A 25,494-nucleotide genomic window follows, 5' to 3' on the forward strand; every position below is an offset into this window, starting at 1 on the left:
TAATTGTTCCTATAAACCCTTCACCCTTTCCCCCCTTATCCCATCCCCTTTCCCTTCTGATTACTGTGAAAAGCTTGTTTTAAGGCATTTCAAAATTAGGGTAACAACAGGATATCCAGGTATAATTGATTAACAACACTAGGATGGGAAGCTAGGATGGGAAATTGGGTTGGATGTGTATATGAAATTGGACGTAACCCTTTGTGAGGTGATAATTAAAGATAGAAAAATTCTGAGAACACAGTAAAACACTGCTATACACCTTGTGGATCAACTGACTGAAATTAAAAGATCTGTTAGTACAAAATACTGATGAGGATATTGAACAACTAGAACTTTTTTCTTTGATTTTTTCTTTTGTTTTTTTGTTCTTTTACACTTGATCTTAGCCAAAAGGCCGAGAAGCGATGTTTAAAAATTCTTTCTTTTGTTCTTTTTTTTGTCTCCCTACTAGAACTTTCATACACTGCTGTTAGGAGTATGAACAAGTTAACACTTTGGGAAACTGTGTTGAGTATTTACATTAACAATAACCTAGTGTGGAGTTTCCTCAAAAAGTTAAAAATACAACTGCCTTTTGACCCAGCAATCCCACTGCTAGGAATATATTCTAAGAAACACGAAAATACTAATTAGAAAGAATATGTGCATCTCTGTGTTTACTGTAGTTTTATTTACAATAGCCAAGATCTGGAAACATCCCGAGTGCCCATCAGTAGATGAGTGGATAAAAAAACTTGAGGTACATTTACATAATGAATACTACTCAGCTGGCAAAAAAAAAAAAAAAAAGGGAGGAATCTTATGCTTTGCAACAGCATGGATGGACCTGGAGATAATTATGCTAAGTGAGAAAGCCAGGCAGAGAAGGCAAACACTAGATGATCTCACTTGTAAGTGGAATCTAGTGAACAAAATAAACTGATGAACAAAGTAGAAACAGAGGCATAGATAACATGGAACAGACTGACAGCTGTCAGAGGGGAGGGGATTGAGGGACTGGATGAAAGAAGGTGAAGGTGATTAACCAAAAAACATGTATATGTAACATGCAGACACAACACTGTGGTGATAGCCAGAGGGAAAGGGGTGCTGAAGGGTAGATGAAGGTGGGCAAAGAGAGGGAAAGAGACTTTGCTTTGGGCAGTGATAGGTACACAATCCAGTATGCAGATGATGTTTTATTGAGTTGTACAGTTGAAAGCTGTATTGTTTTGTGAACCAGTGTCACCCCAATAAATTCAATTTTTCAAAAAACTGTTAGTCATGAAAGACAAACTATCCTAAATTGGAGAAGGCTAAAGGGACATGATACTAAAGGAATATGTGATCCTAGGTTGAATTTTGGACCAGAATCCAGGGACATTAGTGGGATCACTAGTGGATTTTTAATTAAAGCCTACGGAGTAGTTAATAGTATTGTATCAGTATGGATTTCCTGGTATTGATAACTATATAGAAATACTGTGGAAGCAAGGTATTTATTATGGTTCTCCACTGAACTTGTAGCCCTGAGAACAGTGGTGCAGCTCTTCTGCTGCAGTGTCTACAAACTGGCCAAGCAGATTTTGATGGCAGTCTGAAGCCAAAAAGTTAGTTCAGGTTTTCTTGTTTTTGTTGTTGTTGTTGTTGTTGTTTTCAGTAAGATGACTCTACTAGCATTTAGTTGTCTTTAACTTCATTTGAAACAGTTTTGTTAGATTGTATTGTGACAGCTGTCATTTCAGTGAGTATTTAAAAAAACTTAACAAAATTGGCGAATTTTTGTGTAGCCATTTTAATATTAAATATGGAAGAAAATCAGCACCATTTTTAGCATATTATACCTTATTATTACAGGAAAGATGAAAATGCAGCTGAAACAAAAAAGATTTGTGCAGTGTATATAGAGAAGGTGCTGTGACTGATTAAACATGCCCAAAGTGGTTTGTGGAGGTTCATGCTGGACATTTCTTGCTGGATGATGCAGACTTGAAGTTGATAGTTATGAAATCGAGACATTAATTGAGAACAATCAACATTATACCGTGTGGGAGATAGCCAACATACTCAAAATATCCAATCAAGTGTTGAAATCACGTGCACCAGCTCGGTTATGTTAATCACTCTGATGTTTGAGTTCCACGTAAATTAAGTGAAAAAAACCTTCTTGACCATATTTCCACATGTGATTCTATTTTTTTTTTAAGATTTTATTTATTTATTTATTTTAGAGATTGGGGAAGGGCAGGAGAAAGAGAGGGAGAAAAACATCCATGTGTGGTTGCCCTCACGTGCTCCCCCACTGGGGACCTGGCCTGCAACCCAGGCATGTGCCCTGACTGCCAATTGAACCATCAACCATTTGGTTCACAGGCCCACGCTCAATCCACTGAGCTACACCAGCCAGGGCTGATTCTCTATTTAAATGTAACAAAAACATTCTGTTTTTAAAACAAATTGTGACTGCTGCTGAAGAACGGATACTTTACAATAATGCGGAACAGAAGAGATTGTGGCGCAAGTAAAATGAACCACCACCAACTACACCAAAGGCTGGTGGTCATCATCTGAAGAAGGCGATGTTGTGTATATGGTGGGATTGAAAGGGAACTCTCTGAGTTCCTTCCGGAAAACCAGATAATTACTCCAGTAAGTACTGCTCCCAGTTAGACCAACTGAAAGCAGCACTCATCAAAAAGCGTCCAGAATTAGTCAACAGAAAAAGCATAATCTTCCATCAGGATAATGCAAGATTGTGCATTTGATGACCAGGCAAAAAGCTTGCTGGGAAGTTCTGATTCATCCTCTGTATTCACAAGACATCGCACCTTCAGATTTCCATTTATTTTGGTCTTAAGAGGAGAGAGGGCTCCCAAGCTCATTTTATAAGGCCAGTATTATCCTAATTCCAAAACAGATAAAAGCACTACAAAAAAAGAAAATTGTAGGCCAATATCCCTGATGTTCATAGATGCTAAAATCCTCAAAAAGTTATTAGCAAACTGAATACAGTAATACATCAAAAAGATCATACACCATGATCAAGTGGGATTTATTCTGGGAATACATGTTTGATACAACATTCGTAAGTCAATAAATGTGATTCACCACATAAACAAAATGAAGGATAAAAAGCACATGATCATATAAATAGATGCAGAAAAAGCATTTGATAAAATCCAGCACCGATTTGTGATAAAAACTCTCAGCAAAGTGGGAGTAGTGGGAACATACCTAAACATAATAAAGGCCATGTATGAAAAACCCACTGCCAGCATCATACTCAGCAGGCAAAAACTACAAGTTGTATGGTTTTGCAAATCAGTCTCACCCCAATAAATTCAATTTTTCAAAAAACTATCTAAGTCATAAAGGACAAACTATATTAAATTGGGAAAGGCTAAGGGGACATGACAACTAAAGGAATATGTGATTCTAGGTTGAATCCTGCACCAGAAAAGGGATATCAGTGGGATGTCCCATAAGGGGGACATTAAGTGTCCCCATTAAGGTCAGAAACAAGACAGGGATGTCCACTTTGACAACTATCATTCAACAGACTACTGGAAGTCCTAGCCATGGCAATCAGAGAAGAAAAAGACATAGAGAAGGCATCCAAATTGGAAAGGAAGAAGTAAAACTGTCTTTCTTTGCAGATGACATAATGCTGTATATAGAGCACCTGAAAGATTCCACCAATAAACTATTAGAACTGATCAATGAATTCAGCAAAGCAGCAGGACACAAAATTAATATCCAGAAATAATTTTCATTTTTATATGCCAATGATGAACTAACAAATGGAAATAAGAAAACAATCCCATTCACTATTGTTTCAAAAAATAAAATACCTAGGAATAAATCTAACCAAAGATATAAAAGACCTGTACTTGGAACATTATAAACACTAAAGAAATTGAAGAAGATACAAATAAGTGGAAATACATACAGTGTTCATGGATAGACAGAATTAACATCATTAAAATGTCCATGCCCCCCAAAGCAATCTAGAGATTCAACACAATTCCTCAAGGTTCTGATGACATATTTCAAAGAACTAGAACAAATGTTTTAAAAAATTATATCGAAGCACAAAAGGCCCCACATAGCAACAGTGATCCTGAGAAAGAAGAACAAAGTTGGAGGAATTTGTTCTACCTAATATCAAACTGTAAGGCTATAGTAATCAAATCAGCATTGCATTGGCATTAAAAACAGACATATAGATCAGTGGAACAGAATAGAGAGCCCAGAAATAAACCCACACCTTTATAGTCAATTAATATCTGAAAGAAGAAGCAAGCACATACAATGGGCCAAAGATAGTTTATTCAATAAATGGTGTTGGGAAAATTGGACAGGTATGTTCAGAAAAATGAACCCAGACCACCTTATTACACCACACACAAGAATAAATTTGAAATGGATTAAAGATTTAAATGTTAGACCCCAAACCAGGAAACCATAAAAATCTTATAAGAAAACATAGGCAGTAAAATCTCAGACATTGCTCTTAACAATATTTTTAGTAATATATCTCCTAAGACAAGGGAAACAAAAGAAAAAATAAACAAATGAGACTACATCAACCTGAAAGTTTTTGCACAGCAAAGGAAACCACCAGCAAAATAAAGACAACCCATGGAATAGGAGAACATATTTGCCAGTACATCTGATAAGGGATTAATATCCAAAATTTATAAAGAACTTACAAAACTCAATATCAGAACAACAATCCAATTAAAAAATGGGCAAAGGACCTGAATAGACATTTCACCAAAGAGGACATAAAGATAGCCAATAGACATATGAAAAGATGTTCAATGTCACTGATCATCAGAGAAATGCAAATGAAAGGCACAATGAGATATCACCTCACGCCTGTCAGAATGACTGTCATCAATAAATCAATAAACAAGTGCTAGCAAGGATGTTGAGAAAGGGGAACCCTTTTGCACTGTAGGTGGGAATGTAGATTGGTGAACCACTGTCGAAAGCAGTATGGATATAACTAAGAAAAAAAAAAGTGGAACTACCTTTTGACCCAGTGATCCTACTTCTGGGAATTTATCTGTATAAACCCAACATACTGTTTGAAAGAACATAAGCACCCCTATGTTCATTGCAGCATTATTTATAGTTGCCAAGATATGGGGTCATCCCAAGTGTTCATGGTAGATGAATGGATGAAACAACTATGAAACATTTATACAATGGAATACTACTCAGCTGTAAAAAAGAAGAAAATGTTATGATTTGCCACAGCATGGATGGACCTGGAGAATCTTATGCTCAGTGAAATAAGCCAGTCAGAGAAAGACAAATACCACATGTTTTCACTGATATGTGGAATCTAATGAAATAATTGAACTAACAAGCAAAATAGACACAGACTCATAGAGAGCAGGATGACAGCTATGGAGAGGGGCGAGTTTAGGGAGAGAGAGTTGAAGCATAAAGGTAAAAGGACTCATGGACGTGGACAACAGTGTCGTGATTGCAGGTGAGGGGACACGGGTATAAGGAGGCTAAGTGGGAATGGGAAAAATACAATAAAAAATTCTCTTAATGGAAAAAAATTCAATTTCATGGAAGACTGAAAAAGGCACCTGGAATAGTTCTTTGCTCAGAAAGATAAAAGGCAATTATGAAGTTGCTGGAAAGATGGCAAGAAGGTAGTGGAGCAAAATGGTGAATATGTTCTTCACTAAAGTTATTGGTGAAAATGAAAAATGTGTCTCTAATATTTACTTAAAAACCAATTAAATTTTTGGCCAGTAATATTTGAGGAAGCTGGGTAAAGGGTATGGGAATTCTTCATACTATTTTTGCAACTTATGATCAAAATTATTTGGAAAAAACACAACAATTCAGCCATTTCCCTCCTAAGTATATATGTACTCAATAGAAATTTGCGAACATGTGTTAATGAGTGCAACACTCATTAATGAGAACAGTAATTAGAACTAATGAGAACCTTCATAGAAGTATTACGTGTAGTAGCCCCAAACTAGAAACAGCCCAGATGCCCATTAACAATAAAATGGATAAATAAATTGATTTCATGAATTAATCTAATTAATGTTATAATACCATAATTCACTTTTTATGACCTTGATTTTTTTCTCTCTACTTTTTTTTGCAGTGTTTTTAATTACTATTGAGAAGAAAACTGGCAACCTTTAGATAAGTGTGTGTAATTTAGGTCATAGGTCAGAAAAAATTGGTATAATTTTCAGCATTTATGAATACTTTTCAAAAAAGAAATAGTTTTTAGACTCTCTGCCTACAGAAGACTATTATACAGGGTAGGGCAAAAGTAGGTTTACAATTGTAGTACAACTAAATAATACAATAATAAATAAGTAATAATACAAGAATAAACTGTTTCATGTACTCACACCTGTACACCATTTTTGCCCCACCCTGTATACAGTTCTCTAAGACATTTGCCTTTTATAAATGTTTAATAAACTTTATTTTATTCTATGTAAGTCTCCTAAAGTCCCCAAATAGATGTCCTACCTGATTTCATCTGTCCTTTTGGGGTCACAGTGTAGCGCTGTCTAAAAATAGACAGAGATTAGTAGGAAGCCTAGATTACAAATATTTTTATGTGATTTTTGAAATGAGGGTGGCATAAGTTACATATACTTGTAATAGTGTAATTCTGTTCCAGAAAATTACCTGATATTTCTGTTGAAGATCATTTTACACTGCTATCAAAATGCAAAACACTGTGATAGTAAAAGACCCAGATCACACATCATCTTTGTGAAATCTTATGGTTTTTCTGACAGATTTGATTCCTCTCTGCTTCCTTAGTGTCCTGAGCTTTAGTAATATAGCTTAATAAGTAATATAATATTTTATATCTTACTTTCATTAAACCTGAGAGGCATTATGATGGAATTACCTGTTTATTTTGTATCTCAAGAAAATGCCCATGTGATTTAAAGAATGAATGAATGAAAGGGCTTTAGGTATAGTTTTCTACATTTTATTAGTAATTTTCTACATTTTATTATAGTACTTTAAATTTACCCTTAAAAAAATCATCAAAGTGGTATGAACCATACCAACAGTGGACTACAAAGATAGAAGCTAATACAGGCCTAAGTGTGTCTTTTTACATAAATAAGATGATAAATAGTTCACGCAATTAGTTTAGTAAGTACACTTCTGTTTTTTTCCCCACTCAGAATATTTTTTCCTTGTAATTATGCAACATCTGTATGGTTAAGAAATATTTCTTATTTTTAGATGTGTAAACACATGCAATTGGAATTTGTGTTCCATGACAAATCCAGACCTCTTGTTTGAAATTTAAGCAATGTTCTTCCTCCTAATCATTGAAAACGACGTATTAGTGGCTGTCTTAATTGGATTTTTTTTCATTCTTCCACCATTTGCTCTTTTTCTTTAGAAACCTCCTGTTGGCCCGTATCATCCGAATGTCTGTCTTCCCCCTTTCTTTCACTTCCCTGCCTGGCACACTGTGGGCACTTAAGTACTTATTTAAATGAATAAATACACGGATGAAACCATTTAAGTGGTTACTACCATGGTGGAAAGGTGGAAGTAATATTGGTATGGGGAAGGACTTCCAAACCTGTTTAATTCGGTGTCATGCCCAATTCAGCTACTTTTGTTTGTCTTGTCTTGTTTTCTTTCACAGTCCTGCCACTGAAATCCTCTGAAAAACTTGAATTCTATCCAGACTAAAATTAGCATTCTTAGGAAAAGAGAATATTCTGGTAGGAATATCAGAAAAGCAGTACATGCAGCTCTGTTACTTGCGTTTGTACATGTGTTGAACAGATTTTGTTTAGTTCCATTTTAATACTCTAAAATCCTAGAAGTAGATTTTAAACATGATTTTTGGCCTATCCTTACAACGTCACATGCAATGGTTTCTAAAAATACACACAAAATAATAAAAGTCCTAGATTTCAAGTACCTTTATGTGATTTGGGGATTAAGAAGGTATAAATTACATAGCCTTATACAAGTGTAAGTCAACCTCAGAAGTTAAAAGATACTTCAAGTAAAGACTAATTTAAATTGCTGTTACTAAGTGTAATAGATACTGACAGACTCAGATTAGTCATATATTTGTAAAACTTTAGAGATCTTCCTCAGTATAATTGTCACATTTTTATATGTGCTTTAACAGTAGAGGCTTCAATAATACAATGTATTAATTACTATAATAATAAATTTACATATCCTTATTAAACTTAGAGACTCTGAGAACTAGAATTCTAAATTCATTTTTTATGAATTTAGATAGATGCCAAAGTGTTGGTTCTATATAGATGCCAACGTGTTGGTTGTATAAATGAAAGAATGTACATCAGAATATATGATTCTGAATTTTATTAGATTACTAATAATTAAGTCTCAAATATCTCTGAAAAGATTAAGAGTTAATGTGAACCTAAACGAATCTCTTTACCAAATGAGAAATGATGAGATAATACTTCAGGTTCATTAAGTTTCACTTCTTATCTTTTTCTAAGCATAGAACAAGTTCTATATATAGTTATATAGCATCTATAAAGAGAAAATAGACAAAAAAGACATTCATAGACATTTCTTATTTTTACTGTGAAATCAAGTGTATATGGAAGGTGTTTGAGGCCCATTACTGGTTTATAACTTACTACTAGTTAAATCAAATGGACCATTTTTTGTTACTGAAAACTGCATCAGACTTAGGACTTTTAAGTTTCAGTTTGATTGTTCCTCTCTCCTCCTCTCCCTTTTTCTGACCCTTTTCCCATCCAGCCTCCCAATTCCATCTCTCTTTGTCCATTCTCGCTCCTCTATCTCATCAGTCTTCGTTTTTCTGTTTCATATACTCTTGCTTCTCTTTTTGAATAGAGATTGGAATGTGATATGAGTTAACTTTTAAAGCAGTCACTTGGACTGGGTAGAAAAGGGGTATCAGGCAAAGGGCAGACATAGGAACACCACTTAGGAGGCTACTGTACTTACCTTGAGGAGAGATGATGGGTGGCATAGGTAAGAGTGGTAATGGTGAAAATGATAGGAACACTTGGAACCTGGATAGAAATTTAAGAGGTAATATAGCAAAGGAAGTGGGCTTACTAAATTTGGAATCTAGAGTGGAAGTGTAGGCTGAAAATAGAATTTGGGAGTAACCAGCACATAGATGGTATTCCTATGACTAGATAAATAAAAGAAGGAACAGCCTTTACTTTGAATGAACAGAAGGATTGCTAGACAGAAGGCTACAAAGAAGGCTGGAGAGAGAGAGAAGGAAAAAAGGGGAGGATGAAGTGATGCTCGGATAGAAGCAAAGAATAGATGTATGTATTTCTAGGACAGATAGAATGACTGATGGGAGGAAGGGAGGACAGATAAATGGGACAAACAGCAATGTCATAGAGGAGAGAGAAGCATAACGAGTTATGGCCAATGAATTGTGTAAGGAAGTGCTTGACTGAGACAGTGTAAGGTCTCTGTATGCTTCTGTTTTTTTCCCCCTGCTCTAAAGGAGCCCCTTAGTTCATATTACAGAGCCATAAGATCAAAACAGCTGGAATGGTAAAGTCAGCACTTAGAGAATAACTGCCTAGGGCTGCTGTGAACTTAGAATAAGCAAGATAACTTGCTTTGTCACACCACTTATTTGGAGGTTGTTTGTTAACCAACATAAGCATATTCTATTCTGACCAATCAGGTGACACTATGGCCTGAGTAACTTCAAGGGTGGGACTCATTATTAACTAAGATTGGGAGAGTGGGAAGAGAAGGTTTGAGGGGACTTTCAAAGGGAGATGTTAAATAGGCAGAATAGGCAGTAGGGTATCCAAAGAAAATCCTTCTATGACCACTCTGTAAAATTATCCTCTTGTCCAATGTCCCTCTACCCTATTTCAGTTTTCTCTGCAGGAATTTTCACAACTGAAATACACTAGTGGTTCAAGAGCTTAGCATCTGGGACCAGCAGATTGAATGGGTTTAAAATTCTGGCTTTGCTACTTTTCTCTTCATGAGTCCTTGGGAAAATTATTTAACCTTTCTGTGCCTAAACTTTCTCATTTGTAAATGAGGGAAATACCAGTATCAAAGGGTTGTTATGTTTATGCATGTAATATGCTTAGAGCAGTGTACAATATACACTTTCTAAAGATTTGTCGCTGTTGTCATCATGGCTGTCATCATCATCATCAAACATGCAAACTTCATAACTACAGGCACTTAATTTTGTTCGCACATTTACCCTAGGGACCACAACAATGTCAGTAGAATCTCAATAGATTTTGGATGGATGGATAGATTGCATTATGTGGCTCAGTTTTTTCACCCAGCTGAGGGTGTCAGTATGAGAAAGATTTTGACCTTTGGCCTGTGTGACATGTGCTAGGTCATAGATATATGAAAAGAATAAAAGAATTTTTCAGCATTACTAATGTCTTTTTCACAAGGGAAAATTGAAATTTTTATTAAATTATTTGTCCAGCTTTATTGAGATGTAATTGACATATGACTAGTCTTTTTCTGAAGGAAAAAAATTTCCAGTAGGACTATTTGATTATAAAAAAGCATTGCACATAGATCTGTCTGGGACAGCATGCTTTCGACCACATGTTGGACAGATTTTATTTAGTTGTATGTAAATCCTTTAAAACCTGGATATACATCTTATATCTGATTTTGGCCTAACCTGGCAGAAGTTTCTAAAATTAGACAAGGAATAATAACAGGCCTAGATTAAAATAGCTTTGTGTGATATTTTAGATCAGAGAGGCATAAGTACATAAATTGTATTAGGGTAAATTGATTCCAGAAATTAAGTGATTTTAACCCTTTAAAATTATATTATTAATTTTAATCATTTTTCTGTATTTCTTTTTTTATATATATTGATAGTATCAATACTCATGTTATCTTTAAATATCGTACTTTTGTTTCTTCTGTTACTACACTTGCTAGGCCTGCTAGTACTCAGTTGAATAGAAGTGGCGATGACAAACATCCTTTTCTTCCCAGTCCAAAAGAAAAACTTTCAGCCTTCACCATTAAATATGATATTTTCTATAAGTATTTTGGGGTGCTCTTTTTCACATTAAGGAAGTTATCATCTAGTCCTAGTTTGTTTGGAGTATACACATCCAAATTAAAATTTTTACTTTATTACTTAGCTGAGTTACTTTGGAAAATGTCTTTAATTAGTTTAAGATTCATCATTTTAAGATTTATCACATCACTAAAGGTAGTGCCACTCATGATGTTTGAGTCACCAGTAATCCAACCATATCAGTCTGTTTTTGTAGCTGTTGGATATAAAAATAATTCTGTATTTAGGTATACACATCCCACTAATTCACTGGCTTCTTGTGCCAGGCCTAGGTATTTACACACAGAAGTACATATTACTTCTTTCTAAAATATAAATTACCTTCTTTTAACTGACCTTTCCTATATATTAGAGCATTATATAATGCTTTAAAATTGTGCATGTAGATATAGTATACCTTCTATGAATTTCATAATTTAAAAGAGGACATTGCAAAATATTTGTTATAGCCCAGGCTGGCGTAGCTCAGTGGATTGAGCGCGGGCCTGCAAACCAAAAGATCGTGGTTCGATTCCCAGTCAGAGCACATGCCTGGGTTGCAGGCCAGTTCCTAGCAGGGGATGCACAAGAGGCAACCATACATTGATGTTTCTTTCCCTCTCTCCTTCCCTTCCCCTCTAAAGATAAATAAATAAAATCTTTAAAAAAATATTTGTTATAAAAAGGGACATGTGTCATGGTATAGGTCCATTAATTTCATTAGAGCTTTACAAAATACAAAATTTGTTTTTAAAATATATATTGAATCTTTATTAAACATTAAACTATTCTCCATAAAGAAAATGTATATCACAAACATTCTGACAATTTGAATAATGATTAATTTAGATAAAAGCACTAAACATTTGTTGCAAACCAGAAAAAAAAGCATATGTAAGCTTTACGTAATTTAGAGAGAGACAAATTGCTATTTATAATTTTAAAATTTCTAGTAAAACTATAAACTTTGGTTAATGACTGAGATTCTCAATTTCTCTTTATTATAGTTAATACATGCAGAAATTTAATTTTTTAAATTTAATTCTGTTGTTTCTTGCAGAGGATAAGAAAGGATATTTTACATGGGGTTTTAATTATCTTAATTTATAGTCTTTAAATCAGTTCTTTGGAGTCAGCAATGAATTGTTTTGGCTTAGTTATTCAAAGTGTAGTTTTCATTGTTGAGCATGTGTGATAAGATATATTTTTATAAACCAAAGTGCAGAACCAGATGGTTTTATTCTGGTATGATACATGTTAATTCATAATGCCTTATTTTCAGCAGAAGAGGGATTATGTTGATCCTACCATTGCCTTTTTTAGACTATTTTATAGACAGAAGTAGAAATTCTAGTTACATAAAGCTGTTCTTGCACAGGCTGGAAAGTAGGTCATTGTGACTGGGAGTATACCAAACCACCCATTGGTTGCTATAGCAATGACCTACTTTAAGAAATGATTTCTGTTGATTCATGTTGAGATCATCTTTTGGAACTGGTATAAGGAAGCTCACTGCATACACTTTTTTCTACTGGCAGTAAACTAGTGAACTCTGAGGGTTAAAGAAATCCTTAAAATGTTTAAAATGAAGAAATATATTTTCTCACCTAGCACCTCTACAATTTATTTTGAAGTAGTACAGTTAGTGTTGTAATTAAATTAACATGATAACTGTCCTCTATGTGGGAGATACAATTATACAAAGGGATGTAGTGAGTTTTACTACTTCAGGCCTATTTAAAACTAACTGTTGCATATATGTAATAGCATTATTGAGTGACTCTTCAAATGGTTTGTTTCAAAGGAACAGTAAATATGCCAAATTGGAGATCTGAAAATATGTACCTCTTAAGTGTGCCCTATGTATTTTCAATATACAGATATTAAATCATCACATTCAATATTGGATGCTTGTCTGATGCACATATACTTGTAATATATAAAAATGGAAATTTATGTGTTCTCTAGAACATATTGACTCTGAATTCTGACAGAACTCACTTCCCAGCTGAGGGTAGAGGATAAAAGGTTAGATTTTATGTGGCATTCTTTCAAGTCACATTATTTAGCAGTAAAAGGAACTCTTATCTGCCAATTGGTTGGTACTTTGAACCTGAGATACTGGAGGTTTTATTTTATGGTATTATCAAGGAAGAATTATATGCTTAGAGATTAGTTGATTCAGGGTCTTAATTGCTCTGTATCTTGCTGTATACGAGGTCTGTCCAGGAGGTATCGGGCCATATAATATGAAAAATAGAGACATTTTTTGAAGATACAAAACACAAGAAACATTGTACACAGGACAGTGATACTTTAGTCCCTATCAAAGTAGGTACCTTGGGACCTCACACAGTTCCCCCAGTTGCCATCAGCCACCCAGTTGTATTTTCCTGAATCTCACTGATAGTCTGAAATCTCTTTCCTTCCAAAAGTGATTTTAGTTTTGGGAAAATCCAGAAGTCACAGGGCACCAAATCTGGGCTGTAGTGGGGCTGAATCACCTGGGTGATTTGATGTTTCACCAAAACATTCTGCATAAGACTCAGTGCATGAGCAGGCACATTGTTGTGATGACGCTGCCGATCACCAGTTGCCCATAGCTACTGCCTTCTCAATCATCTGAATAGTTTCCATGGAGGAATGTTCAGGCTTAACACAAAATTTGATGCAGATTCATTGCTCTACTTGCTCAGTCATTTTGAATATGATGACTACACAATACACATGTCACTCAACAGTGTCTACTGCCCCCACTTACTAGTACAGTGAAGTCGTCATTGTTCATGTGTGCACATTCCAGTCCATTTTCCTTGACTGCCAGGTTACACTGATGTCACAAACTATTCTTTTATATTAACAATGGTTGAACTTTTTCTGGACAGACCTTGGTATATTCATATTCACATTTGTCTTGTCACTGGGAAGATTTTCATCAAAACTTTGTCCAAAGTCACATTCAGGGCAAGTTATAAGTTCAAGATGATTCTGTATAGAGATGTATATAGACTAATTCATTGTCTTCTGTTTTCATGCCCAGGTATTTGCATATAGAAACAAGTCACTTTTTTCAAATATATAAATTATTCCCAAGAGAAAATAATTATAACTTCTGCTTAATGAATATCTACCAAGTACTAGTGATTCTACTGGGTGATTTTATGCTGTTTATAATCCATTCAACAGTGTATGTAACAACTCTGCGGGTCATTTTATCATATTTCTAAAGTTTTTAGAAAGTATCCTGAAAGTTTTTCTAGGATGAGGTACAGTATGCCCTTTGACATTTGAGGATGCAGAAGTTACTTATAGCTAGAAGACTGAAAATTGGTAGGATATGAACTTGAAGAGATGGGAATTGGGAAAGATATTTAGGATAAGGGAAGAGCAAGGAGCAAATTCTAGGAGACTGAATGGGGAAAAGAGATATAGTTTGATTTGGTGGGAGGGAACTGGGAATGGTAGGAAATGAACCTGGAACCCTAAGTTAGTGTCCAAGGGAAAAAAATTGTTCTTTATTTTATAAGAATGAGCTTTTGAATACATTTGTATAGGAAAATGTGCCTCAGGAATATTTGCTTTTGTGTATAAAATGGATTAGGGTGGGAAGAGACTGTTCAAAGACAGGTTTATTTTAAGACATTATAGTAAATAATGCCAGCAAGAGATAACAAGGTCTAGAATAATTGTAGCAGAATTAGAAGTGATAGGAATGAGGGGACAAAAAATACTAGATAACACATATGATCATGGTTACTATGAATCAGGCACAGTTCTAAGAGCCTCACATAATATTATTTCTTACAACAATGCTATGTATAATATGGGTCCTGTTACTACCCCAGTTTTACAGGTGAAGAAATTAGAACATTTCAGGATTGATTAAAAGATAGTAATTTGGGAGATCTGTACAATGGGAATACAATAAAACCACAAAATTCATGCCACTGATGTATTTCTATTGCTTTGAAAAGATGTTCACCATGCATTAAGCCAGGCTTACAGTACAGTATTTCTCAGTTTTGGTCTACTTTGAAAAAGTATATGCCAGTGATCAATTTTCTACCATTTTATGAAATGTTTAAAAAGTGTATTTCTTCTTCAATCCCAACCCAAACTCCCATTTCCCAAGAGTAGCTATTGTTAATAACTTGGTATTATATATCCTTCTAGTTATTTTCTTATGCACATATTACATAAGCAGATACATGCAATGTAAATTTTATCAAAGTGATATATGCATATAGTTTTAAAAGTCTTAGTGCAAAAAAAACCTTATAACAAAGGGTAGCATCTCTGAATGTTCTCCATCCTCTGTTTCTTTTCAAGTCTTTTCTGTTTAAAATGTTTGAGTGCAAAGTAAGCATTACATTCTTTTTAAAAGAATGTAATATTTGAGTGAACTGTATATCTGCAATTCTTATGTGAAATTACAGTGATGTAAATGATAATACGTGCTGAAGAAGAACACCATCAGTAACATCTGTGGTGGGGATGTAAAGTACAGCACAGGAACTATAGTCAATAATATTGTAATAATTATGTATGGTGCCAAGTCGGTGCTTAAATTGTCAGGGGATCACTTCATAAACTGTGTAATTGTCCAACCACTGTACTGTACACTAATATAAAATAGTATTGAAAGTCAACTTTAATTGAAAATAAAATTTTAAAAAATAACATCTGTGGAAGAAAAGCACCATACTTAAATACATTTTTATTCCTTTGTTTTATGAACTGCCAAAACAAAAATAATTCTTTGGTTGCAAAACTTTTTTTATTGTAATGCATTGCTTCAGTCCATGTCATTTTCTACAATGTTTTGTTGTTTCATAAGATGTTTATGGAAAAGCATTAACAATGATTATTCACCTTGTGAACAAGAAAGGGAAAAATAAAAGACCAATTATTAATTATTTGAGGTTTACTTATTCATTTAATAAATTAATTAGGTCCTTTTTTTTTCCTTTCTCCATCTTACAGTCTATCATTGACCTGTGTGTACCACATAGAAATATTTCCACCAAAAAGTCAAATAAGGAGAAGTCTTGTTATATACTACCAGCTGTGGTGGAGAGGATACTGAAACTAATGGAACATAAGAGATTTATTTGACAGTTATCTCTGCCTTGAATTATCCTTCCAGGATATTTTAGTCTTGTACTCTTTAGATTTAAGAAAACTTAAAATTGTTAGTTCATCCAACTTTAATTTTTGATCTGACTACTAGTGTCTAAAAACTCATTTGCCAAGCAAATACATAAAGATAGATGTTTTCCAATAAACATTTATCACCAAACGTTATAAGCCATTTATAGTCACAGATCATTTTACAAAACTCACGTACTTTTATTGTATATTGCTAAAACAACAGCAGTCTTTTCCCCCAAAGTATTTGCACATTAGTAATGGTGGGTAGGGTAGAGTGAGCATGGAGGTGTTAGGGAGGAAACTCTAAATCAAGACAGAAAAGGGATGTGGTGACATGTAAATGTGAGGATACAGACGTGTGTTTCTTACTTGTTTAAGGATGACTGTGAGGCTACCTAAGATGACATGATGGAATGTCTTTCACATCCTCCTGTGTACAGCCTGTGACTTCCCAAGCCCGCAGAGATTGTGATTCTTAAAGGGGAAAGGATATCAAACTTGACTAGGTTAGGAAGGTTACCAATGTCACTAATACTTACATTTATAACAAATTAACAGGAATTTCTTGGTGAAATAATGGGATCAGAATGGGCAAAGAGAACAAAATGATGTAGACAGAACAACATTCTAGAACAACTCTTGCCAATAGAACTTTATGCATTGATGGAAGTGATCTTTGCCTGTGCTGTCCAATATGATAGCTATCAGCCACGTATGGCTGTTGAGAGGCCTTGAAATGTGGCAAGTGTGACTGAAGAACTATATTTTTAATTTTAACTAATTTAAATGGCTACATGTGCCAAGTGACTACTACCATTCTAGACGATGTAATTCTGAACTATGCCTTTCTGTTCATCTTAACCACTCCTTCTCATGAGTAAGACACAATCACTATTCTTAAGAACACATGCCCCTGTGGAAGAGCAGACAAATATTTCACCTTAAGATCAAAAACTTAAGCTAAGTAGAGAGGAAATAAGATATTTCCAGCTGAGAGGAACAGAATCTAGATGAAGTGTTACAGAAAATTGACATGAGGCAAATAATGAGGTTAAACCTTCCAGGGATGACATGTCTTTCAGACTTGTTCTTGGTAACTGGCTGCTCCATTTCTTCACAATAAGAGGTAGTCAGTAAGCAGTCTTCTGGTACTGCCTCAGCATTTCCCCAAATATTTATCATGTGTAAGCCTTGTTGGTATTTATTTCATTGAAAAAAATCTGTAGCCCCACTTACCTCATGAAATATTTTTTTAAATTCCATATGCATTCCAAATGGGGATCAAACCCAAAACCTAGGTATGTACCCTGACAGGGGATTGAATTTGCAACCTTTTGGTATACCGAACAATGCTCCAACCAATTGAGCCATGCAGCCAGGGCTCATGAATCTTTTTTAAAACATCGATCTCAACACACATAGTTAATGCCACATTATTTAACATCTATATTAGTTTCTTTTTCTTTAATTAGATTAGAAGCTTGAAAATGAGCATTGTGATACCTCAGACAAGGGTTTGATCTCCAAAATATATAAAGAACTCACACAACTCCACTCTAAGAAGACAAACAACCCAATTAAAAAAATGGTCAACAGACTTGAACAGACACTTCTCCAAGGAGGACAATTACAGAAGGTCCAGAGACATGAAAAGATGCTCAGTATCACTAGCCATCAGAGAGATGCAAACTAAAACCACAATGAGATACCACTTCACACCAGTCAGAATGGTCATCATATACAAAGCAACCAACAAGTATTGGAGAGGTTTGGAGAACAGGGAACCCTAGTGCATTGTTGGTAGGAATGCAGACTGGTGCAGCCACTATGGAAAACAGTATGGAATTTCCTCAGAAAACTAAAAAAATGGAACCGCCTTTTGACCTGGCAATTCCACTGCTAGGATTATATCCTAAAAGCCCTGAAACGTCAATTCAGAAGAATCTGTGTGCCCCAGTGTTCATAGCACAATTTACAATAGCCAAGTGCTGGAAGCAACCTAAGTGCCCATCAGTAAATGAATAGATCATAAAACTAGGGTACATTTACACAATGGAATACTACACAGCAGAAAGAAAGAAGGAGCTCCTACCCTTTGCAACAGCATGGATGGACCTGGAGAGCATTATGCTAAGTGAAATAAGCCAGGCAGTGAAAGACAAATATCATATAATCTTACCTTTAATTGGAACCTTATCAACAAAACAAACAAGCAAGCAAAATATAACCAGAGACATTGAAATTAAGAACAAACTGACAGTAACCAGAGGGAAGATGGGAGGGGATAATGGGGGGAAAAGGGTGAAGGGTTTACAACTATGAAGGACACATGGACAAAAACAAGGGGGCGTGGAAACGGGAAGGAGGTGAGGATGGCTGGGATGGGAGATGGGGGAGAGAGGTGGAGGGAAAAGGCAGAAAACTGTACCTGAACAACAGTAAAATTCAGAAGTATTTAATAAAAATTTTTAAAAGTATTATAAAAAAAGAAAGAAAATGAGCATTGTTGTCTCTCTCTTAGATAATTATAATATCCCCCAATAACATGTTCACATTCTTAAATTACTCATTTGCTCAGAGTGATTAAATAAGATGTTTCCATTTTTTTCAGTAGAAAATGCTGCAGGTTTTTTACATTGGTTTTCCTATAGGAACTTGAATTCATTTCATCAAGTTTAACTATGAGATCGATTTATTTGTTTATTTATATAATTTTTATATTTACAAATTAAACCTTTGCTAATACTATTATTTAATGAAACTTACTGATTTAATTTAGGAACTTTATTAAAATACTAAGAAATTGACTTCTGGCCAAGATGGAGGCACAGATAGGCACACTGTGCCTCCTCACGAAACCAAAAAAAGGACAACAACAAATTTAAAAACAAAAAACAACCAGAACTGACAGAAAATCAAACCGTATGGAAGTCCAACAACCAAAGAGTTGAAGAAGAAACACTCACGCAGATCAGTAGGAGGGGTGGAGATGGGCAGCCAGGTGGAGAGGACTCGAGACAGAGGCAGCAGCTGGTGGACTGGGCAGTCCCACATTCGTGCCCAGATAAACCAGGAGGAACAACTGGGGAGCGAGATAGATCGAGCAAACAACACAGGGTTCCAGCTCGGGGAAATAAAGCCTCAAAATCTCTAACTAAAAACACCTGTGGGAGTTTAGGCAGCAGCGGGAGAAACTCCCAGCCTCACAGGAGAGTTCATTGGAGAGACCCACAGGGTCCTAGAATGTACACAAGCCCACCCACCCAGGAATCAGAACCAGAAGGGCTCAATATGATTGTGGGGACTGGGGAAGTGACTGAGATCTGGCAGAGAGCGGAGCAAGTGCCATTGTTCCCTCTCAGACCCTCCCGCATGTACAGCGTCACAGTGTATTGACGTGAGTTGCCCCACCCTGGTGAACACCTAAGGCTCTGCCTCTTACTACATAACAGGTGCACAAAGACAAAAAAAAAAAGGCTCAAATGAAAGAACAGATCAAAGCTCCAGAAAAAATACAACTAAGTGATGAAGAGATAGCCAACCTATCTCATAGATGCACAATTCAAAATACTGGTAACCAAGATGCTCACAGAATTTGTTGAATATGGTCGCAAATTAGAGGAAAAAATGAAGGCTATGAAAAGTGAAATAAAGGAAAATGTACAGGGAACCAACAGTCATGGGAAGGAAACATGACTCAAATCAACAGTTTGGAGCAGAAGAAAGAAACATTTAACCAGAACAGAATGAAGAAACAAGAATTCAAAAAACTGAGAAAAGGCTTAGGAGCCTTCAGGATATCTTTAAACAGTCCAACACCCGAATCATAGGGGTACCAGAAGGAGAAGAGGAAGAGAAAGAAATTGAAAACTCATTTGAAAAGAATGAAGGAGAACTTTCCCAACCTGGCAGAGGAAGTAGACTTTTAAGGAAGTCCAGGAAGCTCAGAGAGTCCCAAAGAAGTTGGATCCAGGGAAGCACACACCAAGGCACATCATAATTACATTACCCAAGACTAAAGATAAGGAGAGAATCTTAAAAGCAGCAAGAGAAAAGGAGACAGTTACCTAAAAAGGAGTTCACATAAGACTATCAGCTGATTTCTCAAAAGAACCTTGCAGGCAAGAAGGGAGGAAGTATTCCAAGTCATGAAAAGCAAGGACCTACATCCAAGATTGTTCTACCCAGCAAAGCTATCACTTAGAATGGAAGGGCAGATAATGCTTCCCAGATAAGTTCAAGTTAGAGTTCATCATTACCCTACCTTTATCATATGAAATGTTAAAGGGACTTATCTAAGAAAAAGAAGATAAAAAATATGAACAGTAAAATGACAACAAACTCACAGCTATTAACAACCAAACCTAAAAACAAAAACAAACTAAGCAAACAGCTAGAACAGGAACAGAATCACAGAAATGGAGATCACACTGAGGGTTATCAGTGGGGGGATGGAAGGGGGCGAGAGGGGAAAAGGTACAGAGAATATGTAGCATAAATGGTAGATGGAAAATAGGGAGAGGTTAGGAATAGTATAGGAAATGTAGAAGCCAAAGAACTTATATGTATGACCCATGGGCATGAACTAAATGGGGGGGAATGCAAGTGTGAGTGGGTGTGCAGAATGGAGGGGAATAAAGGGGGGGAAATAGGACAACTCTAATAGCATAATCAATAAAATATATTAAAAACTAATAAAATACTAAGAAACTTGTGCTATAATTTAAAAAACTGCGTATGGCTTCTGGAAACTAATTTATATATCAATTAGAAGTAATAAGATGATAAGAGGTAATTAGATGATGGTGTTGGCATTTCAACTTTTAGAATAACATGATTTTGCAATATTTTATATATTATATATATTTAATAATTTTAATAATATTGTCTCCCTAGATTTTTGCTTCAATGTCTTGAAGACCTTGATGCTAATCTGCGAAAATTAAACTCTCGTCTGTTTGTGATTCGGGGACAACCAGCAGATGTGTTTCCTAGACTTTTCAAGGTAATTATGCATAAAATATTAATATTTTGTCAGAGAAGACACATATTTGGTAAATAGGTGTTTTGGATAACTTAAAGGGTAGGAAATACAAATTTTTAAATAAAATTTTGTGGTTTTTTTCTTTATTTAATAAAATAGTTACAAGTGATAAAATCAGACAGTAAAAGAAGTCTTTCTTCTGCCCTAAACTGCTAGATTTCTTCCCAGAGTAACAACTACCAGTTTTTTGTGTATTCATTACAAATATTCTTAGAATAGATAAAAATGCATGTGTGTATGTGTTTAAGTATGTATATATGCACATACTATACATATACATATATATCTGTGTGTGCGTCATTATTCCCTTTTTTAAAAACCGGGATGAAAACCCTGTTACACTATTCTGGGCAGTACTTTGTTTACATAACCATGCATTTTGAATATTGTTCCATGTTACTTCCCCAGTCTTTTAAATGGCTTCACAGTATTCCATTGTATAGATATTCTATACTTTCTTTAACTAGCTTTCCGCTAAATATTGAATTATTTGTCCACAGGCGTTTTGCTAATACAAATAATGATGTCAGTGAACAACCTTGTCCAGATATACATTATCTTTGATCACTTGTACCACTACATTATTGGAATAATTCTTAGAAGAAGACTTTCTCAGTCTACTGCAAAACTGTATGTTTTTGTTTAACTTGGTAGAACCTTAAAAATCTCCTCATCTTATTTCCCTTTTTTTTTTTTTTACCAAATGAAAATATTTGTCCTAGAGGATTAGATGAGTTTACCAAGGCCACACAACTAGCTCTTGGAAATGCTCCGTCCAGAAACTATGTTTTCTGGCTTTTTTTATTCACCCCTTCCTGTTCACTACCATTAGAACTCCAAATGTATATCTTCAGTTTTTCTTTCAGCTGTTGGACTCATCACATTTTTATAATAGCAAAATTTCTATCCAATGCAGAAGAGAACAGTTTCTTTCCCTGAATGCTGAGACTCAAACCAGCACTACCTAACCTTTGCTCACTGGTATGAGAGAAACCTTCAATGTTAGGTTTTGACTGCTGCAACAGTTTTGGCTGGTGATGATTTACTGCATTAAAGCTTGTTCACTACTGTAGCTGCTTAGAGTCAGAATTTACCTTCGGTACATGGAAGAGATCTGAACAGAAAGCATATCAGAAACAATGATAATTATCAGCAATTCATGAGTAAAAAAGTAATGTGGGTAATTGCTTGAACCTTATCTCTAAATACATGTGATATGAGTAAAATGAATCCTAAGAGGATTTTAGTCACTTTAAAAATAATAAAACTGGGGACTTCCACCAAGATGGAGGCATAGGTGGATACACCGTGCTTTCTCACACAACCAAGTTTAGAGACAACTCAATATTAGCAACAGAAAACACAGCCAGAACACAGAAAATTGAACTTTTCGGAAGTCTGATAACAACGAAGTCTTCAGCCTGACCGGTAAGAGGGGTGAAGCCAGCAGCTGGCAGAGCAGGGTTGCACAGGAAAACTTGGTCAGACAGACTCAGGCTGTGTGAATCCCAGGCGTGGGGTTGCAATGGGCGGACCCAGTGAGCGACCCAGTGAGAGATCAGCGACCCAGCGAGGGCACAGGTCAGCGGGTTGACTAGTTGTGCATTCCTGCGCAGATAGACCGGCGAGGGAGTGGGCAGTGAGACAGGACCAGGCAGGCCCCAGCAGCGGGAGGCAGCAGAGGAGGCCACCATTTCCCCGCTCTGACCCCGCCCCCACATACAGCATCACAACCCAGCGACCTGGGCAGCCCCGCCCTGGTGAACACCTAAGGCTCCGCTCCTCATACTTAACGGGCCAAACAGAACAAAAATGGCTCAGGAAGATCTCGAAGCCCCAGAGCCCATAACTCTAAGGGATGAAGAAATAGCAAAACTTTCAGATGCACAGTTCAAAACACTGGTGATCAGGATGCTCACAGAACTGGTTGATTTTAGTCACAAATTAGAGGAACATATGAAGGCTAAACTAATTGAAATGAATGGCAATGCACAGGAAACCAATAGTAATGGAAAGGAAACTGGGACTCAAATCAAAGGAGTGGACCAAAAGGAGGATAAAAATGACCAACCAGAAAAGAATGAAGAAACAAGAATTCAAAAAAATGAGGAGAGACTTAGGAACCTCCAGGACATCTTTAAACACTCCAACATCTGAATTACAGGGGTACCAGAAGGGGGAAAGGAACAGCCACCAGTGGAAAACTTACTTGAACAAATAATAAAGGAGAATTTCCCCAACCTGGCAAAGGAAATAGACTTCCAGGGAATCCAGGAAGCTCAGAGAGTCCCAAAGAAGTTGGACCCGAGAGGAAACACACCAAGGCACATCATCATTACATTAGCCAAGATTAAAATGAAGGAGAGAATCCTAGAAGCAGCAAGAGATAAGGGGACAGTCACCTACAAAGGAGTTCCCATCAGACTGTCAGCTGATTTCTCAAAAGAGACCTTACAGGCAAGAAGGGGCTGGAAAGAAGTATCCCAAGTCATGAAATCCAAAGACCTACATCCAAGATTGCTCTATCCAGCAAAACTTTCATTTAGAATGGAAGGGCAGATAAAGTACTTCTCAGATAAGATCAAATTCAAGGAGTTCATCATCACCAAGCCCTTATTATATGAAATGTTAAAGGGACTTATCTAAGAAAAAGAAGATAAACAAGATGAACAGTGAAAGGACAGCAAACTCACAGTTATTAACAACCACACCTAAAACAAAAGCAAACTAAAAGGACAGCTAGATCAGGGGTGGAAACATAGAAATGAAGATCTCAAGGAGGGTTAGCAACAGGGGAGTGGGAGGAGAAGGGGGAAGGTACAGAAAATAAGTAGCATAGACGGTAGGTAGAAAATAGATAGGGGGAGGGCAAGAATAGTGTGGGAAATATAGAATCTAAAGAACTTGAGACACATGGTCATAAACTAAAGGGAGGGAATGGTGGGGGTAGGGGGTGCAGGATGGAGGGAAATGAAGGGGGAATAGAACAACTGCAATGGCATAATCAATAAAATAAAAATTTAAAAAATAATAATAATTTAAAAAAACTTTTATTGTATTTTTAAAAAACTTGTCTTAAGTCAGCAAGTCTTTTGTGTTTGTTTTGAGCTTTCTTCTGCCTAAAATAGCATATTATTAGATGAAACTGCCTTCTGCAGTTAGGTGATGTTGTGTCTTGTCAGTGTGGCAAAGGAGCAGTGGTATCCACATGAGCTGTAGAATGCAGATACACGAACAGAAGCACACACACATAAAGTGTGAATTATTTTTTTCTAATTTTTTCTCGGGCTATGTACCATAGTCTATATAAAGTGCTATTTACCAACACTTCCTTTCATATTTATTTGCTCTTTGCAGAGCCATAGAGGAAGTTAATTTCTTTTCTATTGTATGAGTTTTTTAAAAAACTTTTTGTTTAGGGCTACTACATGCATGTGTTTTTTAAAAAGCACAAAAGAATATGAAGTAAAAAGTAGGTCTCCTTCCTATCCTGACCTTTACACCCCCAGTTTCTCTGTGAGAAAAGATTCTTTTGTCTGTAACTAGCTGACTCATTTACATTATTTCCTCAGGTTTTATTATTCTAGTACAGAAAATAGGACTTTTAATAAGTAAGTAATTTTATTCCCCAAGTGATATTGTAAAAGTGCTAGTGGAAAATATAGACAGTAGAATTTCAGATATCCCACACAGCAATATTTTTATTGATATAACTCCTAGGGTCAGGGAAATAAAGGAAAAAAAATAAATAAGTGGGACTACATCAAATAAAAAACTTGCATGGATATAGAAGCCATCATCAAAGTGAAAAGGGAAGTATGTGGGAGAATATATTTGCCAATGGTGCATCTGACAGGGGTTTAATGTCCAAACTATATAAAGAATTTATACAACTCAACACCAGAAGACACAGTCCATAAAAAATGGGCAGAGGACCTGAATAGACGCTTCTCCAAGGAGGACACACAGATGGCACACAGACATATGAGAAAATGCACAAGATCATTAGCCATCAGATGCAAATTAAAACCACAATGAGATATTACCTCACACTTGCCAGAATGGTTATTATTAATAAATCAACAAAGAACAAGTGCTGGCGAGGATGTGGAGAAAAGGAAACCTATTGCACTATTGGGGAAATGCAGACTGGTGCAGCCACTGTGGAAAACAGTATGGAATTCCCTCAAAGAACTAAAAATGGAACTGCCTTTTGACCCAGTGATTC

The 25,494-nt window shown here is 35.9% G+C and overlaps 1 protein-coding gene across 3 annotated transcripts in view; it reads left to right on the forward strand.

The window, feature by feature from the left end:
• Positions 1-25,494, forward strand: part of CRY1 (cryptochrome circadian regulator 1) — a 55,525-nt gene that overhangs the window by 13,495 nt on the left and 16,536 nt on the right. For all 3 annotated transcript variants that reach the window (XM_037160420.2, XM_053661945.1, XM_037160421.2), the window contains exon 2: positions 21,119-21,227. In XM_037160420.2, coding sequence (XP_037016315.1) covers positions 21,119-21,227 — 109 coding nt within the window. The remainder of the gene's footprint in view (positions 1-21,118; positions 21,228-25,494) is intronic.

Source organism: Artibeus jamaicensis, unplaced genomic scaffold (genome assembly GCF_021234435.1).
Source record: "Artibeus jamaicensis isolate MK-2021 breed Jamaican fruit bat unplaced genomic scaffold, CSHL_Jam_final contig_233, whole genome shotgun sequence".
Taxonomy (NCBI): domain Eukaryota; kingdom Metazoa; phylum Chordata; class Mammalia; order Chiroptera; family Phyllostomidae; genus Artibeus; species Artibeus jamaicensis.